Consider the following 19,020-nt stretch of genomic DNA (forward strand, 5'->3'; position numbering starts at 1 on the left):
AAATTCATACGAACTGTTCAAACTTACCTTCACAGTTTCCAAGTCTCCAGCTTTGGATGCTTCTAACAACCGATAATCCACATCGGATGTGCGCACAGGTGTACTTTCTACACAGGGAAAAAGATGGCTTAGGATTACTCAGGATTATTTGTATTAACTGGTGTTCAACATATGTTCCAAAGCTGGGGGGTGAAGTTGGTCTGTTGTTACTTTTGAAAATGCCGCTGGGGTTGTGATGTTCAAGTTGATATTGCCAACATGTCTGAATAAGGAGCTTTAGCTTTAGAGCAAATCAGACAGATTTTGACTCTAAAGCTGACATGATTCTGCCAACATTCTTCTCTCTCAATCCACATACATACATTCATGTGCACATTTTAACAGGTAACACTACCCAGGTAACCAGATACATCTCAGGAGTGGGTACACTTCAAAACAGTCCTTCCTTGCACTGCTGTAATTTTTTTTCCCTTGTTTTGTCCTGTTTTAATTGTTGAAAACACTAGAGGAAATGGAGTTTCTAGCTATGTATCTTCTCATCTGTCTGGACATCTGCCTTTGTTTGACTACCTGCACATCTCACTGTAAGGTGAGTTACTTGCTCTTTACTAGCTATTTACTTGCAAAAATTCAAATGTAACATGGGTAAGAGGATGCAAACCCTTAAGGACTTCTATGAAAAATAATGGTACCCTCTTCAAACATCTATTCATCTTTTTAATGGAAGATATAAACAAATTATTACCTAAGCACTATCCAGAGCACTTTCACAATAAAATCTTTCTCTACTGGACAAGAAAGAGATTTGAAGTAAAAGTTCAAACTGTTTAGCAACTATCAGTGTTTTTCTGCCAGTAACACTCTGCTTCTGACTGCTGAAGTAGGGAGTACCTAACAGGCTGACTGATGCAGGGAAAATTGTTTCTTACATGCTCAGCAATATTCCAGTTGCCTTGGAACGTGCTACCAAAAGAATCCCAAAACTCCCTACATGTACCTTCTAACAATCTCCTTGTACAGCAGCATATCCTAGATCTACAAGATGGTTATTTTCTTCCCAATATGCACAAAATCACTGAACTGAGCAGAGCTGTTTACTTACTTTCTGACAAGTGTCACACAATACATACTGTAGTTGTATGCATTTGATGGCAAAAAGGAGAGATGAGAAAACTACTTCAAGTCTCTTGCACTGAGAAAGAAACAAGATTCAAAGCTGTAAAGGGAGAAGCTGAAGTTCAAATACACAAGCCTTTACTTTTACCCACCACTTAAGATCTGTTGCACTGCTTCATTTCCCATCTGTGCTGCTGTGAAGCCTTGCAAAGAGATGATGGAGGGATCAGAGCCGTAACTCAGCAACAATCTGCAGGTTTGCAAGTGCCCTGCTAACGCAGCCCTGTGCAACGCTGTTTGACCAAGTGTGTCCAGTGCATTCATCTGAAAAAGCAGCAGAAATATAAAATAAAACACTCTTGTAATTAAAGGGCTGCACCTGTCCCTGTCCTGAACAGGAGCGAAGAATTTTCCAGCATACCAATTTACCTATCAATTATTCTGCGCTGCAATAAAATAAAACCAAATGACAAAACAGGCAAACACTCCAAAGGAAAAATAATTTACCACAGATGTTTTCCTGTCTTTTAACAACACAGGTTATTTGTTTGCATGGCTAACAAGCAATATAGGATCCCCAGAACCATACTTTAAATAGTAATCAAGCTTTTGAGAAATGTGAGGAAGACCAACCTTGTGCAAGAAAAGAAACACTATCACAGCAGGAGAAAGAGGTAACTTGACATAAATTGTTACCAAACAATTCAAAGATCTTACAGCTTTAAGGAAATTACCATCTGTCATTGTCAGAAGGAGAGTAACTCAACATTACCCAGCACCAAGAATTAATGCAAAACAAAGATGTCAAGAGTTCTATGCGGGGGGGGGAACATTGGATACAAACATTTCTTCCTCACTTTTTGTGCCTTTACATGAATGTTAAGTATAATTCTGGATATAATTCTTCTCAATACAAGGCTGCATAAACAGGCAAAATGGAGTATAATTTTCAAAGAGTATGATATAATGGAAACACATCCGTCTGTCAAGATCTAACAGAGCAGCTAAATAACTAGAAGCATCTATCCCAGTGCACTATCAAAAAAAAAGGGAAGAGAATAATAGAGAGCTTTAAAAGCGGAAAAACATCCCCATGAAAATAACCTTTCAAGAAGATACTCTGTACCTAGCAGCAATTCATGACAAATTTAAATGCAAATGCCCAGCAGCTTTTTTACCACTTGATGAAATGCAGAACTACTCTATAGTCTCTGCAAGCAACTCAGAACCTGTTATCTGTTTCCAAGCCTACAGATTGCAGGCTGTGAACTGAATGCATAATAAACTTTGTTACTGTATAAAATCCACCTTTTTACCATCTCAAAATTTTTGAGGTGACAGCAAACAAAGGTTTTGTTTGTTATTTCTCATCTAAAATGCAGCATGTAAATGCTTCATGAAACCAGTGAAAAAGCATTTTGGTTAAGACATTTATTTTTTAACTAAACAAAATTTAACTAAAACTAAATTAAACTATCTCTGTAAAGATCTACTACCAGATAGGGCAAAAAAGTAAAATACCTGCAATAGTGCAATATCAAGTCACAAAAAAGAAAAAAGAACAACCAAATAAACGAAGAAGAGTGTAATTCAATATTGTCTGAAATTATTTTACAGACTGACAGGGTAGGAATTTCTCAGATCACAAACCTCTCTTGCAGCAAGATGGACAGGAGAGTAGGTCTGCTTTCTTCTAACTGTGCTCAGCTCATGCCACTCTAATGGGATTACCCTACAAGTTTTGTTTCAAATAAAAAACTTACTGCTATCATAAATATTAACTAGATGCTGAATATCCCAAATTCATCATTTTGTTCAGATGATGATCCTCATCTGTTTCAGGACACCGGATACCTTTCACCACTGATAAGGGCACAGAGGTAAGCAGAACTCTGGGGCTACACACGTTTAGTGATGGTAAAAGCAGAATGAAATGAAATTTGTGGATTCTCACAGTAGCTGATAACACACCATTCATCCAAAAAGAAAATCGTAAGTAATGTATTATTTAATACTGACTTCCTGTGTAAAACAGGCCTGTACTGAACAAACTGTACAAGCAATAGCACCAAGACATTCACTGTGCACAATTCGATACTGACTATGTCCCTGGAAAGGTGTTAATATTCATTTGAAAAGAACACTGTCAGAGTCATCAGAGCCATCTCATATGTCTTATCCAGGTCTCCTTTCACCTCTAAACCATTATCTTTCCCAACAATCAATTCTTCTGGCAGAAGAACATCAGCCATTTGAAGAAATACCTGCTTCCTTCTGAGACAAAAAGGGCTGCAGTTGACAGAGAGATGCATGCACCAAATGCAGCTGCTCTTTGCTTCAGGAGCAGAGTTAGGCTTTGCAAGACAATTTCATTGGGAATATGCTCACTTTGGGGCAGACCTTCTCTCACTAATAATGCACCACTTCTCTAAAACCAACCAAAGAATATACTCCAATAAGGCTTAGTGCAAGAAGACTTACTTCCAAATGAAAATCAACTTAAGCACAACAAATTGAAATGCAAAACTGAGATTTAAGTCTTATAAAAATCAGACGTATGCCTGGGTTAAACATTGTTCAATACCAGGTCCAAAACCATGTGCCCTTTCAAATTCAAAGTTAAGTCTAAACTCTGTTTGACAAAATGTGAAATATGCAAGATGTACTGCTTTAACTGTGCCCTGAGTAACCAAATTGTTCCAGCTGCACTTATTAAAAAAAGATAAATATCGATTTGGTCCCTTTTATAGGCAGTCTGAAATTAGAAGGCTGTAGCTCTGAATTATCTTACACACAAGTTTTCTGCAAGGAGTTAAAAATGACAGGTTGGATAGCTTTATTCCACAGCGCACTGGCTCTGGATCCAATTTCTTCACCTTTTAGCATGGAAGCAGTCATTCCATTGCTCAAAATGCAATGTAAAAGCAGAATACAGTTATCAACTGAAAAGAGTTTTTAAGTAAGTGGTTTCAGAGAAAGATACTGTCCTATTCAGTATCACCCAATGCAGACTTCCTTCTGTTCTTTCCTCTCTCTCCCTTAATTTCCTCTTCTCCATCCTGAACAGACACAGTAGAGAAATGGAAATGGCCACATATCATCAGACATTACTGAGATGTGCCCTTCCCTCACTGCTGCTCTCATGGAGCAGTGTACAGAGTTACAGCACTATTCCCTTGGCTGCCAGGCACTTGTGGCAGCTCAACAGCTCAGATCTGTTCAGGAAACATTTTTTGCAATACTTCCTGATCATATTGGCTTACTATAAAGATCAAATGCGCTAAATATCCCTCCTGCTCCTTGACACTACAAACAAAAAGCAACAGCTTCCAAGCACTGCGATTTTCTCTGTGAAATCTTTTGAAAAGATGTACCTTCTAAAAATCACATGTGAAACTTGTGCTCTGCCAGCAGTTCCATATCACAGTATCCTTCCCTGCAATGCAAGTGCTCTAACTGCTCTCCTCCTGCATTAATTCTGAAGACAAGCTTGCAGTATGTCTTGTGTCTTGCTGCCGGTCCTGGGGTGACTTAATGATGTTTGTATCCCCATTCATTTGTTTAGCCCAGGAATAAGTTTAGCACCTTTTTGCCGGTCCTGGGGTGACTTAATGATGCTTGTATCCCCATTCATTTGTTTAGCCCAGGAATAAGTTTAGCACCTTTAAGATTGGTTCTGAGAGCAAAGGGAGGGAGAGAAGAAGCACAGAGGTCTCCTCCAAAATTTTCCCTAAACCAGGACGTTGTCCAACAATAAACATAGGAGTAAAGCAGCACTGGTGATAATTTCGAGCTCAGTCAGCAGAAAAAAGCAGGAAAAAAATGGTCAGCTTTCACTCTGAAAGCTCCTATAGGATCCAGTCAGATGTTCCACAATTACCTCTTCTTCATAAAAGCTTAAGATTAAGGTCAGGATGTTTGGACATCTAAGCAGTGAGAAAAGTTGAACCAATCAATCACAACAGACCACACAAGTCTTTATGGTGTTAACTATCACAGTCTTGAATCTGCTACATTTCTGAAAGGCAATTTAATTTTTCTTACAATTCCCTGAGAAAATCATACCTCTCCCTGAAATGTTGGAAGTAAATGTGTTACACAACAAGGTTATTCAAAAACATTTCAGTTTGTTGTGTGGATCTAGATAGATGGTGAACATTTGCAAATCCATGATCATGAAAGGCTGTCAACATGCTACTCCAATGCACAGAAATAACTGCATTATGCAAAGATGCATACAGCAAGATCCTCCCAGCAGAGCAGAATGAATTAATTTCTGCTACCATCATGAATAGGGACACTATCTCTCTGACATGACCTTAAAAAGGCTTATTTTCTCTTGCAGAAGAGAGGAATATCATAATTAAAGAGCATGCATCATCATCTCTGCATTTGCCCAAGATACCAGGGAACTCGCATGCTTGCAGGTCTTTCTTTCCAACAATCCTTCCAGCTCAGAAAATACCCTAATCCTTTACTTCTGCACTGCTAGAAAGCTGAGTGTCTTTTTGAACACATTAATTTCCCATGTGTCTATAAATTTGGACAAAAACTTAGTCACATGAAATGTTCAACAATCTAGAAATACAACGACAGGATGTATTTCTACTAGTTCACCACTTTCAAATTATTTTTTAAATTAAAGATTTTTATTATCTTCAAAGATAAAATCATGGCATTTGAAGGTTTGATTCAGGTCTAATAAATTTTTTTTTATGTTTGAGGGTTCTTTGAAGATGCTCTGCTTTTATTTTTTATATGGTATTTTGAGAATATTCCACATCAAATAAGCAGCGGTGTGAAATGCTGTCTCACACAAACATTAAAACCACAAATATTTATGATCAACATTCTTGAAAACAAGTCTAAGAAATCCCAAGGTTTCTCACCTGTTCTTTAAATTGACAGTCAACTTCTGCAAACTCAAGTACCAAGCTAATGAAAACATCTTCCATGGAATGTCTGTTGATTAGACACAACATGCTGATGTACAACTAATTTGCACAAGGACTTCTTCACAGCTCAAATTAAGAACCTAGTCTGTCCTGTCAGTAAGGGCCAGCAAGACACACCAAAATAAGCAATTTATGACTAATTGCCTGCCAGTAGGTTAATTCTTGCCAATATAAATCACAGAATCAGAATATCCTGAGCTGGAAGGGAACAATCAGGATCATCAATGGGTCCTGTCTGCACAGGACACCCCAAGCGTCACACCATGTTCCTGAGAGCACTGTCCAAATGCTTATTGAATTCTGTTAGGCTTGGAGCTGTGACCACTTCCATGGGGAGCTGTTCCAGGGCCCAACCACCCTCTGGGTGAAGAACCTTTTCCTGATATCCAGCCTAAACCTCCCCTGACACAACTTGATGCTGTTCTCTCAGGTTCTGCCACTGGTCACCAGAGTGAAGAGATCGATGTTCTCAGATGTTCTTTCTGTAAAACAAGTCTCGATCAAGCACATGTTATTCAAGCAGTCCTTCACTGTTTCTCATCCAACATACTTGAAATGGCATATTTACACAGTGAGACCTTTTGCATAATTAAATCCAGCTCCAAGACCACAAACCATCCCCTGTTCATCCCAAATTCCCTAAAGCAATCTTTATCGTGCTTTAGCCCTTTCCATAGAACAAAAAAAGGCTACACACATATACTTCACTGTATGTGAACTCACTCTTGCTGTCTGACACAGCTGCTCATCATGAAAACAAAAGAATTTCCTATAAAATGCTAAAACAATCCTAAATTGTTTTCTATCTACAGAACTTTATATGACTTTGTCTCCTAGAGCTATTATTGCTGGCTATTTTGTGGATCAGCTGGCTTCCTTCTGTCATAGTATTTCAGAAGAAGAAAGTTCTACTTTCCTTGAATTGCACATCTTTTTCAAATTGTTACTCTCTCAGTAATCAGTAGTGGTTTCCAGAAAGGGGATTAAAGCTGGCTTTAACAGTACCTCTCATTTGACAAAAGAAATGGATGCAAAGTGAAAAAACCCTACATGGTAGATATCATCCATACACACTTCAGTAAGCATTTTGTAAGAGATCACAGTGGAAATTTTTATTTTATTTTATATTGAAAAAATATAGTTTGATGGAAAAACTAAATATATTGAAAAGGGGAAGGCTGCTTGATGGCTGGCTGTGGGATAATTTTGTTTTACTATTTGCATTAATGACTGTGGAACAGGAGAATTGTGCTGAAGGGCACAAATATAAAATATTAGTAAAACCAAGATTCTCTGTGCACTGTGAGATTAGAGGAAGGATCTGATTCCTACTGTCTCATGTCTATTAAAAAGGCAAATATGAACTCAATATGCATTAACCAGGCACTTACAACAGAGGTACAGAAGTGCCATCATGGAAAGCAGTGATGGAATGAATTCTATTCTTGTTGCCTGAACTGCAAGATTTCCTCTGGTGCTAGTAAAAAGAAGGTGTTATAAGAATGAACAGGAAAAGGCAACATTCCCTTATGAGGGAAGATTAGGTGTTTGAGGCTTTTAGCTTACCAAAACGAAGTCTAAGAAGAATCAGTTTGTTCAGTGCAAATACCTCAGTGAAGGAAGCATCAAATAAGAAGAGAGGTATTTAAAAATCAGAAGGGTGCAGTTCAAAGAACAAATGGACCTTCACTGTGATGCTGCTGTCACAGGGAGACTAGATTCACCAGCTCATGAGAACCCTCTCTTGTAAAAAATACAACCAGACATGGTCTAAGAGCTTAATATATCTGATTACATCTTATGAAGTACATAAAATTCAAGACACAAAAAGAGAAAACATGAAGGAAAAACTTCCAAACACACAACAAAAGAAAAACATCAAAACCCTTATCATGCCTCAGGAACAAAAGCTGCCATGTCACACCAGTCAGAAACAAAGAATCAAGAGTACCTGATGAACTGAATGTCTATAGTCAAAGCATGAGCAACAGGTCAAATGATAATATACAAGCAAGACAAACAATTTAGAGTGATTAAATATGCGAAGTTAATGAATACCCTTGAGCATATCCCATCTGGGAACTTCAAAGTGCCTCATAAAGCCTTAATGATCTCATTGAAAATTATGGGTGCATTATTTACTGTTTTACAGCTAAGAAACTTTGGACACTGATCCACTGGACTATGGAAATATGCACTTAATATTAACTTTGATTAGTCTCCTGCCTTAGCACTTAAGTGCTTTGCTAGATCATAAATGTGAATGGGCTATCCTCAGAGTAACATAGGATATGGGATATGAATGAAGAAGGAGGTTTAATGATCACTGTGTACCTCTATTTTCATACTGCTGATGCAATAAAAGACAGAACACACCACTCAGCATCATTCTCTAGATAACTGTGCACCACTCAGCACCATTAATCAGTTCACAAGTGACTCATGGATCACAATTTAGGAATCCCTGCTTCAGGAGATAAAATAATTACTTATTAAAAGCTATAATCAGAACGTGCTACTGACAAAACCAAATGGGTCCATTCTAGTAAGGATGCCATCTTTGAGCTTACTCCTGAACCTGACTACAACTGAGATAGATTTTCAAGGGAGCACTAATTTAAATAAGGAGAGCACAGTAGCAGCACACAGAAGATCCTTGTATTTCAAAGCAGGCAGTACTTTGGTGTCAGTACATTTGAAACTCCAGCATGTCCAGTGCAGTGCCTATCCAAATACCATCAGGACTGAATTCCTGTGCAAAAGCAGATCCATAAAAGTTATGAGGTATCTATTCCTATGGCAAAATGAATTTTTTTACTTTCAGCGCATAGGTATGCTACTAAGAGTGAATCTGGGAAAATAATAACCAACAGTTTTAATGATTACAATCAAGAACTTTGGCCTTGCTTTCTCCCTTAGGCAAAACTTAATAGTCACCAGTGCATTAGGACTCTCAAATACGATCAACTCTGCTGTGGTATTGCTGTTAAGCTATTTTATGATCCATTAAAGTACTACGGAAGTGAATAAAAAATCTTGCAGGGAGCTCTCATACAGGCTTATAAATTAAAATTCATCGTTTCAAAATAAAAACATTTGACTGTGCATACAACTACATTGCCCATACCCCCTATCACAGCAAGAGTGACACTTAATCATTATTACATAAAATAATATAATACAACAGGTAATAATTCTTAACAGTGAGCTCTTCATTTCTAGCTCCCTGAATGGAGAGGAAGAGTTAAAAAGAGTAATCTGAGCCCCATTCAAAGCAAAAACAAGGAGATCTTTTATATTTTAGCCAATGCAAAGAAAGTATCCATCAAGAAGAGTTTCTGAGAAAATTAAGTGGCGATGTATATCATTACCATGCATATTAAGTTTGCTGCTAAACTTGTAGAAAGATCATTCCAAAACACTTTTGAAAGATGGTTAAACCACATTCTAAACAAAGTTTGTTATACCCTTCTCTGTCTTTAATAACTTGCTAAACACTGTGTTCACAAGCTCACAAATTAGGTTGGCACCTACCAATAGCTAAAAGGCACAGCAAAACAATCTGACCCTGAGAATAAGAAGGAAGCAAGGGCTAAGGAATACTCAGCGTTAGGATACTAAACTCAGTGTCAGTACCCTCAGCCATTGGATATTTTCAAGTCAACAAGATAAAGCAATGCGAGGCACCTAGATAACCTTATTTATTAGAAATTATATCAAGGTTCATTTAAAATGATATTTTTAAATACTAAAAACCTTTATTCAGTTACTTGGAGAGGAGTACTTTTTAAATGGGATTCCTGAGGATCCTGTACTGATTTCAGACAAAACTCACTTCAAGATTAACACAAGAAGCAAAAGGCATACAGAACAAAAAGCAGCAGCTATCACAAAAACTTATGTGGTATATAATCAACATAACCCTTCTTCTTGACCTTTGACTTAAATAAAATACATGCAAGTATATTTACCTTTGCTCCATGTTTATGCAGAACTTCCATGACATCATTATGAGCTTTTTCAGCTGCAACATGTAAAGGTGTCATGAAACTAGAGGGGGGGGAAAAAATGATGTATTAGTTTTTTACATTCCTAGTATGACAGAGGCCTTTGGAAAACTCAAACATTTCAGAAACCTACTCTTTGTTTTTCTCGTTTACATTTGCTCCTTTCCTGAGCAATAGTTCTGTAACTTGTTTCCTCTTCGGATGCACGGCAGCAACAGCACAGTGCTGCAAAAAAAGTAAATATAAAGCATATTTCAACTACACAGACGATAAAGAACTTTAAAGACACATTACTTCATCACTTAATTATTCTGCTAAAAAGTAAATATAAAGCATATTTCAACTACACAGTCGATAAAGAACTTTAAAGATACATTACTTCATCCCTTAATTATTCTGCTCAAAACAGACGAAAAAATTTACAAACAGAATTCATCATACTGAACAAAATACAGGTTAGTGATCAATGTTAAATTATTCTACTCAGAAAAACAATTTTAATTTTAAAGCTGTTTGTCACTTAGGAAAAAAGCAGTATGGTCCCAACTACATTAACCAGCTATCAGGACAAAGCTGACACATAATGAACAAAGGAGGGAAAGACAAAGAGTTTGAAACAGCCTAGCTTTTTACAAAGGGTCTCCAAAGGGGTCTGTAAGGATTCTGCTGCAGTTGTCAAATTGACAGGACTCGAACATCACTTTGGTTCTTCCTCTGTTCCAATGTGTACTGACCTTGTTAATGGCCGTTTGCATCATGCACCAAACTGCAATTATGTAATAAGCAAACAGGCAATACATTTCTCTTAGAGTATCTATCTTTCTTCCCATGCTATGAGAAAGATACAGCCTTCAGCACAGGGATTCTCAATGCTCATGCCTGCCCTTGTGGGACCACACAGCCCTTTGCTAAGTGTAACTATTGCCCTAAATGTGGCTGGCATCTGTTGGCGTCTCAACAGCAGCCCTATCAATGTATTCCTTAAGCCTGGAATTGCCAGCATGGTTCCAGATAAGATTAAATACCCAGCTTCAAAATCAAGTCCAGAAATGCTTATATCAAGTTTGGACCTCTCAGGATAGCAGACTATGAGAAACAGGAGAAAGTTTTGGATTTTTCTGTTTATATCTTTACCCACATTTTAAACCAGTAACCCATGAAAGGTAGAAAGTCTCCTGGAAGAGTTCTCTAACTTTCCAAGAGCAAAACAATAGTGTTTACAGTTAGACAGACCCCAAACCCAATGCTAATACGTAATACTAATAATACTAGGTAGTACTAATAATAGTACCAATAACCATCTCTTGTCCAGTTTCAGCCTTAAAGCTTCCACACTGTTATTAATCAGCAGGGCACATCCAAATTTTGCAAAGGCAAGTTTTGTAAATAAACATTAAGATCAACTTTTGCTGTGAAGTGAGGCAGAATTTTTAAGGCTTTGCAGATAATATCCTGTCTCCATTTCCTGCCTATATGAAAAAGAAGTCCTAAAAACAATAAATGCTGAAGTATTTCCAAACATCAAAGCAACACTAAAACCTGTCAGGTGCTTGCTTTGGCCTTTTGTCTAATTCAGCAGGGATGCCAGTGGCCCATGGAAAATGTTATCATGCTTAGGGCAGAAATAGTTCAGTTAGATTACACACAACCTCATCTGATCCTGGAAGCTACGTCCTTTCATTTGGACTGGTGACAATTTGGAAAGCTCACATATAGCAGCCAAAAACTGAAAAATCACAGTCAAGCACTTAGTGAACAGTGAACCAAATACATCAATAGACCTAAAATATTCCATTTGGTCCAGCTGTCTCTGTAGAATCAGCAGGCAGAAAAGAGCAAAGAACATCAGAGGACTATGAAGTGATCATTACACAGCTAAAGAGATGCCACATAGCAGCAGCTGATACGCTCAGAAAGAAAAGGATAAAAAAGGATAACATCATCCCAAATTTCATACCGTCTTCATATTCAGCCTATAAACCTCTCTTCTCTATCTTGCCTCTAACTTCAGGCAAGGATGATGAGTCCTCCACAGAGGAAACAGAGCATATGGATGCTTGGTACCCAACACACAATGTTCTGATCACAATGTTTTCAACACTAAATATGGAGCTGCATGCCTGCAGCTGAGACCTGCCACTGGGAAGAAAATGTTCCATTGGAATAAAGTATCATAACTATAGTGGTTTTAATAATACCATCAGTCTCAGCTTCAAAGTTTTCACTACATCTGGGATACTGGCTGTGTTCTTTGCTTCCACTGCTTCTTTAAACAATTTAATAAGAGCAGAATACTGCAAGGAAAGTCTCAAAAGAACCCTGTTTTTACAGCTAACGTGGTATTGTCAGTACTATTACAAACTTGTAAGACTCCGTGATATACATCAGTTTTCACCACAATTTTATGCATCCTATGAAGAAAATTTGTAATCCAAGTTTGTTCACATAAACCATGAAGGAAACCACTGGGCTACAGAAATAAAATTTAATCACATAAAAAACCACAGCAACAGTCCAACACAAAAAGAGGTTTATAGGAAAAAATGCAAAAGAAGCTGAAAATTAAAAAGTGAAGAGTAGCTGGAGAGCTTCTGTAATCTACCAGAAGGAAGGAAAAAAGTGATAAAATAAATTATATGATGTTTTTTCTGTAGTGGCGATTTTATTTAAGCATAGAAAGTGTTTAATGCCAAATTCTCTATCTCAGATGATGAATGTATTTTCATAGTGTAGAAATGAAACTCCTTGACTCCAGGCTCCCAGCACATTTATCATTAAACAAATGGATTGACTGTATAATCTCACCAGTGCAGTCTCATGCGACTGTGGCTGCTTAAAATTAATGATCTCCAAAGCAAGTGTCTTTTTCACTTTGGCTAGGTCTGCCTCTCTGGCTGCTTGCAGAAGAGAGTGTCCTTTGAATTCATCTGTTAGAGGAAAAAGACACATTTAATATTCAGCAAAATGTCACATTTAAAGATATTATTACAGAAAGACAGCTATACTCAGTTAAGAGGAAAGAGGAGTGCTTCTGCATGTCTTTGGGTGCCAGCTGACCTGGGACACAGAACATGAAAGAAGCTTTGCTCAAACCAAAGAAATATGCTAAAGGACAGGGAAAGCTATTCCTTGACTTAAATCCTTATAGCATTTCCCCCTTTTATCCTCCACCCACTTGACATTAAATGCATATGTGACCTCTATGTTACCCACATCTGTGTTCAAATGAGCACAATGCTATGAGCTATTCTTAAGAAAATAAAGCATTACAGTTGTTTTTCAAAAGCTTTATTGTATTTGTATGACAAAGAATTCACTGTAAAGTATATTAAGTGTATACATATATAATTTCTAAAAAAATTATAAATAACAACAATAACAAAAAACCAAAAACAGCAATAATACATATATAAAATTGAAATATAAAATACTAAACTATTGGTCTTAAAGAAAGGTAACTAGCTAAGCACTTGAAGCCAGCCTGTTCCAGAGATGAAACAAGTTTTGACAGCAGGTATATCTTTGCAGGTAGAGCTTACTAATTTTGCTATTTCCAAATCTTGTTTAGCTCAGCAAGTAGTTCATTTGAGTTTTAAATAACTTTAAATTTGAAAAGAAGTGTTTCTCTTAAAATGTTCAGACAAAAGGCAGGTTAGCAAAAATGACATCTGACCATGGGAACTAGAAAAAAATACCTCAATTTCAGTAAAAATATAAATATTTTTGTTTCATAACCAAGCTTGAAATCCTAAGTTTGTCAATGAGGGGCTTTCTTCTCTCACCTTTGTTTTAATGTCTGGTTTAAATTTCTTTGTAAGCAAAGCACTACTCAAAGCACAAGTGCAAATAAATCTTGAAATAACAAATGTAACTTTATTACAAAATATAAGATGAAACAACTTTATTACAAAATATAAGATGAAACAACTCAATAACATAAAACCATGATATTTTGGGATGCAAATGCAAGATACTGTCAAATTTGACATAATGCTCCCATTTGTTTACACATTTCAGTGGATGCTAATGGACATGAATTTTCCCTCATTGCTCTTAAGGAACTCTAAGTACAGAAATAAACCGAAGTTTAAACTGAAATTTTTTTGCTTGTTAATTTAAATAAATGCTAAATTAACCTCCCTCAGAGCCAGAAACTATAGCCCAGGACTCAGAGTAGAGAGGTACCTAAAAGATACTAATGCCCTCCTCTTTTCTTCTAGACCAAAGTTTTCTGCTGTACATAATCTCACCATCTTTCCCTGCAAAGAAGAGTGACTAGATTAAAACCTGACTAGCTGTGATTGTGAGTAGTGCAGGATCACATTATTAGTGTCTGGGGGCTTCTGCTATACTGGAAAGGTGAGAGACAAAACCAAAAACTTAATTATAATTGAGATTCTAATTCTCAAGAAGTTTTCTGTGACTTCATAATGCTCTGTTTACATATATGTCTAATTTAATTATCTTTTACATTTTATAAGAGTCAGGAAACAAATCTCCCAAAGAGGGAAAGCAAAGGCATACAAGTTAAAATTAGAGATGAAATATTGGTTTGTAAACAGCACAAGGATTGCTACAAAAGAAGGTGATGGAATTTCCATCTCCAGGGTTGCACATCAAAGCTACTTACCTTCTGTAAGTTTCTAAATGCAATACAGAGCCTCAATATAGAGGCTCCTGTGTGACTGAACTGGACTTCAAACATAAAAAAAACCCTAAGTCACTGATTTAGCAGTGCCTTAATAAATCTAAACTTCAGAAAACCAGGCAATATGACAAAGAATGTATCAGAGGTACCTGTGCACTTCAAAGCTGCTCTGCTGCTCTGTGTCCACTTCTGAAGCTTGAGGAAGGTGGCCTGGAAGGAAAGCATCCCTTTCACCCACCCACCACCACGTGTTTTCAGTCTGGAAGCACTTACAGGTCAGTCTCTCCCTGAGCTCAGGCGTTGGAGCCATGTCAACCGCACTCTTGCCGTGGCAGTTGACCAAGGTGGGATCGGCGCCGTGGCTCAGCAGGAGGGAGCAGACCTCCACACGGTTCTTGGAAGCAGCCTCGTGCAGCGGGGTGAATTGCCAGAGGTCCATAGCATTCACGCAGGCACCATGCTAGCACAGCAAAAAAAAAGCCTTGGATTAGGAAGAAATCATCTTCAACAACTAAAAAGCTTACAACTTTTCATTTTTTTACCAAAATTGGTTCAAATCACTCATGTGTGAACACACACAAACAAAATTTAATTTAAAATACCAGCATACACAAAAATACCATTGAATCTGCAAAAAATAATTGGAATTTTTATGTGAGCTAATTTTTGAACAGAAAGATTCAACTTTGCTATCAGTCCAAAGAAATTAGAGAGAAAAAAACATATACTGTTTCAACAAAGACCTACAGTTGCAGGCTTCTGAAATGATAATATAATGTTTGAAATCTGTTACTGTCAGGAAAAAAATAATCTTACTTTTCAACTCTGATATAAACAGTTCATATCTCATTCATAACACACCTAAATCAACAGTAATTACTTCCCATCCTTCTGCTTACCTTAAGCAGCAGCTCTGTAACCTCGTAGTGTCCATAGGAACATGCGTTATGAAGAGGCACAAGACCACTGCATGGAAGAAAAGGGCAAATTACAAATTTTTTTAAAGTGGCATTTTTAAGGGAGGAACAATTTTCTCCCTATTGAGATGAAAAGACCAAATTAAAGTTAAAATATTTAAGTAGTTAAGCATTTAAAAATTAGGATTTACAAACTAATGAGAAAATCTGACTTTACCAAACAACACATTATTTAAGAGTGGCATTAAAACTTGGGGTTTTGTTGCTTGATTTTTGAGGGTTTTTTTGTTCTGTGGGTTTGGTTTTTTTTGCCTCAAAAGGCCACAGATGTTTAATCTACCATTAAGACAAGCATTAACTGGCTTTGACGTGATCTTTCTTGATGCTGTTAAGGAGAGGGAAAAGTCCCATTCCACATTCAATTTCCTCAACAGTGTTCTGCTTCTGCCTAAATAGGAACCCCTGTTTAAAATGCTATGTGAAAGGCAAAACTCCCCAGATAACACTAACGTAACTCCTGGGTATTTTATGAAGATGTACAAATATCCATAGAAAGCAGACACAAATTGCTGCTCTAGACTGTGGAATGACCTGATTTTCCTCCATTTTTTACAGTACAACCTATTTAACTGTTCAAGATACTTCTAAGAGAGTCCCTGTAATTTTTGTAGTGTTATATTACTGCAGGCCATACTTAAAAATGACACTAGCAAAGTAAATAACAGGGATTTAGTCACAAGCACAAGATGTAATAAAAGTCATGCATTGAAAAGGAGATGTGAGATGGGCAATTACTGCAGAGGGCAAAATTAGTTTAATTCAAGTCAAGCATGACAGGCTAGTTATGGCTCAACAGATCAGTACACATAATATATGAAAATCATAATTAACCCCATAATACCTATGAAAAATACAGGGGGTAATTCCCAGGACTGCAAAACCAACTCAGAGATAATTAGGACAGCAAGCAGTAGACAGCAATTAAATAAACTTAATTTTAAGGTGGATGCTCTCAGAAGCAGCAACACATTTGTCACAGGAGAGGAAAATTTGTTTGGGGAAAATTTTTCAGACTGTTTTATCCATCATTACTTTTTTTAATTACAACTTATGGGTGCGTATGTGAGACAGAGACAGACTATCCATTCCACAGAGCACTCAAAAAACCTGCCCCCTTCCAAAATGATGGTCATCTTAGAGGACTGAGGGCTTCAAGGCCTGTCAGCAAAGACAATCCTGAAGCAATGCACCTGTCTGCTTTGGCAGCATCCCCTACCCTTCCCTCTTCCAGCACAACAGCAGTAAGGGAAAGGAATGACCAGTGGAGAAAGAGCTGCTTCCTCGGCTGCACTTCTCTTTGGGAGTAACTAGAAGTGGTGACCATTTTGAAAATACAGAACAATTTCTAAGTACTTTCTCTGAATTGACTCCATTGAAGAGAACCTAAGAGTTCTATAAAATCAATGTACCCTAATTTAGCTCCTTAAATGAAAAGTGACAGTTATTTATAGCCTATTTACTTATAAATTATGTATAAATAAGAAACACCAAGGTAAAACAAAACACCACACTGATTCTAAATGTGTGGTGCCACTAAAAAAAAAAAAGTGGGTGCTTACTAGGATGTTAGATGTTTCTAAATATGTTTAGGTTCTTTTAAAGTTCAGTACAGAGTAAGTATTGAAAGGTTTTCCTTTCTTTGTTTGCTTTCCTTCCCCTCCTGCTCCAGCCCCAAGTTCAAGTTCAACTTAACTACCTCTCATACACTCCAAGGAAATTGTTCAAAACTCATTACAGCATCTACACTGAAATTTTCTACCAACTGATGCTGAAATTTTGGAAAGGTACAAAAGACCTTCAACCTGCTTAAATAATGTTTGATCTACCTAAATAGGTACTATATGGAGCTTTACTGTAGGACTTTTGTGACTTTTTTTTTGTGGGATTTTTTTGAGGGGCAGGGGGAAGGTGTTTTGTTGTGTTTTCTGTTTTTGGGGGGGGGGGTTGTGGTGTGTTTTGGTTTTCTGTAATTTTTGTGGGGTTTTTTTGGGCGTATTTTTGGGGTTTTGACTTGCATAATACATCATTATGCATTTAACAACAATACTGTTAAAAAAAGCCATTGGGGTAAATGGACAGATGAAAGAGCTACAATTAATCAAACTTTACAAGTTTAAGTACACTTTGGACTGTTTTGGAGAGGAAGGAAAAAAAAGGAAAGAATCTAAGAAAATTTAAAATCACTTCTAACACTAGCAGAAAATGAAAATACAGGCAGTGCCTCAGGTTTGCTGCTGGAGACAGCACACACACATATCTTCTATGGATTCTGAATACAAAATGCATGCCTTTAACTAGGGGCCCAATTTCTACCATGTTAGGACTAAGCCTTCCAAATCCAATCTTCATGAAAATCATCATCTTAGAGATCAGAAATGTATGGCTGAGAACAACACACAGCAAGCATCATTTCAGATTTCTGACTGCTGTGCACTTTGCTGATATCTTACATAACTACCACCCTTAATGCAAATATAGAATAGTTTAGCCTCTACTATATCTTGATTTTTGCTGTCAGCTCCAATGAAGATACATCTATGAGGACCACTAGTTGTGAGCACATGAGCATTATTGATGTTACTTGGAATTACATCCATATATGTGAAACAAGGTAATGAGGCCATAGATAAGTTTTCCAATGCACATTTTTCACTAAGCACTTGTATCTTCTCCCCATCACCTTTACAAAAATAATGCTGTTAGTCCATCATTTTAAAGGGTAGTCTGTGAATGGAAGTAAAGCTCAAAGTTCAGAAAAATTCTGAAGGTGCAAAAGAAGCCTTAAAACAAGTGCAATCACAACTAATCTGAAGCACATTCAGATTTTGGAAATACCACATTCTTAGACAACTATTTGAGATTGTGCTGCAACATGAACCAAAGAAATCATTCTCTATCTTGCCTAATACAGAACCACTGCTGCAAACGGGTAATAAATCAATTAACTGTACATACCCTTTGTCCTTTGCATGTACATCTGCACCATGCTGAAGCAGAAGCTGGACTATCCGAACTCTGTTGTAGCCAGCTGCTAAGTGTAAAGGAGTGGACTGCAAAACAAAAGAAGATGAAGAATGGGAGCCACATCAATCTGAAATCCTGTACTTCCTGCCATTGAAATACCCTCAGTTACTCTTATACATTGCACCAAGATAAGTTGAGTACCCTTCTGTCATTAGCTAAATTAACAAATACACAGCACATGCAGGCCCCTCCTGTTGTCAAACAAAAAAAAAACGTGCCTTAAGGTGGGTAAGAATACAGGCACCCCTAAGGCAGCAACAGCCTCTTAATTTAAAGCTAATTTTAAAAATCAT

The 19,020-nt window shown here is 37.2% G+C and overlaps 1 protein-coding gene across 1 annotated transcript in view; it reads right to left on the minus strand.

Annotated features, from left to right (window-relative positions):
• Nucleotides 1-19,020, minus strand: part of TNKS (tankyrase) — a 128,493-nt gene that overhangs the window by 24,977 nt on the left and 84,496 nt on the right. The window contains exons 6-13 of the mRNA XM_041395832.1: nt 18,659-18,753; nt 15,626-15,692; nt 15,000-15,186; nt 12,884-13,005; nt 10,212-10,303; nt 10,043-10,121; nt 1,269-1,440; nt 28-107 (exon numbers count right to left, since the gene is read on the minus strand). Coding sequence (XP_041251766.1) covers nt 28-107; nt 1,269-1,440; nt 10,043-10,121; nt 10,212-10,303; nt 12,884-13,005; nt 15,000-15,186; nt 15,626-15,692; nt 18,659-18,753 — 894 coding nt within the window. The remainder of the gene's footprint in view (nt 1-27; nt 108-1,268; nt 1,441-10,042; nt 10,122-10,211; nt 10,304-12,883; nt 13,006-14,999; nt 15,187-15,625; nt 15,693-18,658; nt 18,754-19,020) is intronic.

This window comes from Onychostruthus taczanowskii, unplaced genomic scaffold (assembly GCF_017590055.1).
Source record: "Onychostruthus taczanowskii isolate IOZ18803 unplaced genomic scaffold, ASM1759005v1 scaffold12, whole genome shotgun sequence".
NCBI classification, from domain to species: domain Eukaryota; kingdom Metazoa; phylum Chordata; class Aves; order Passeriformes; family Passeridae; genus Onychostruthus; species Onychostruthus taczanowskii.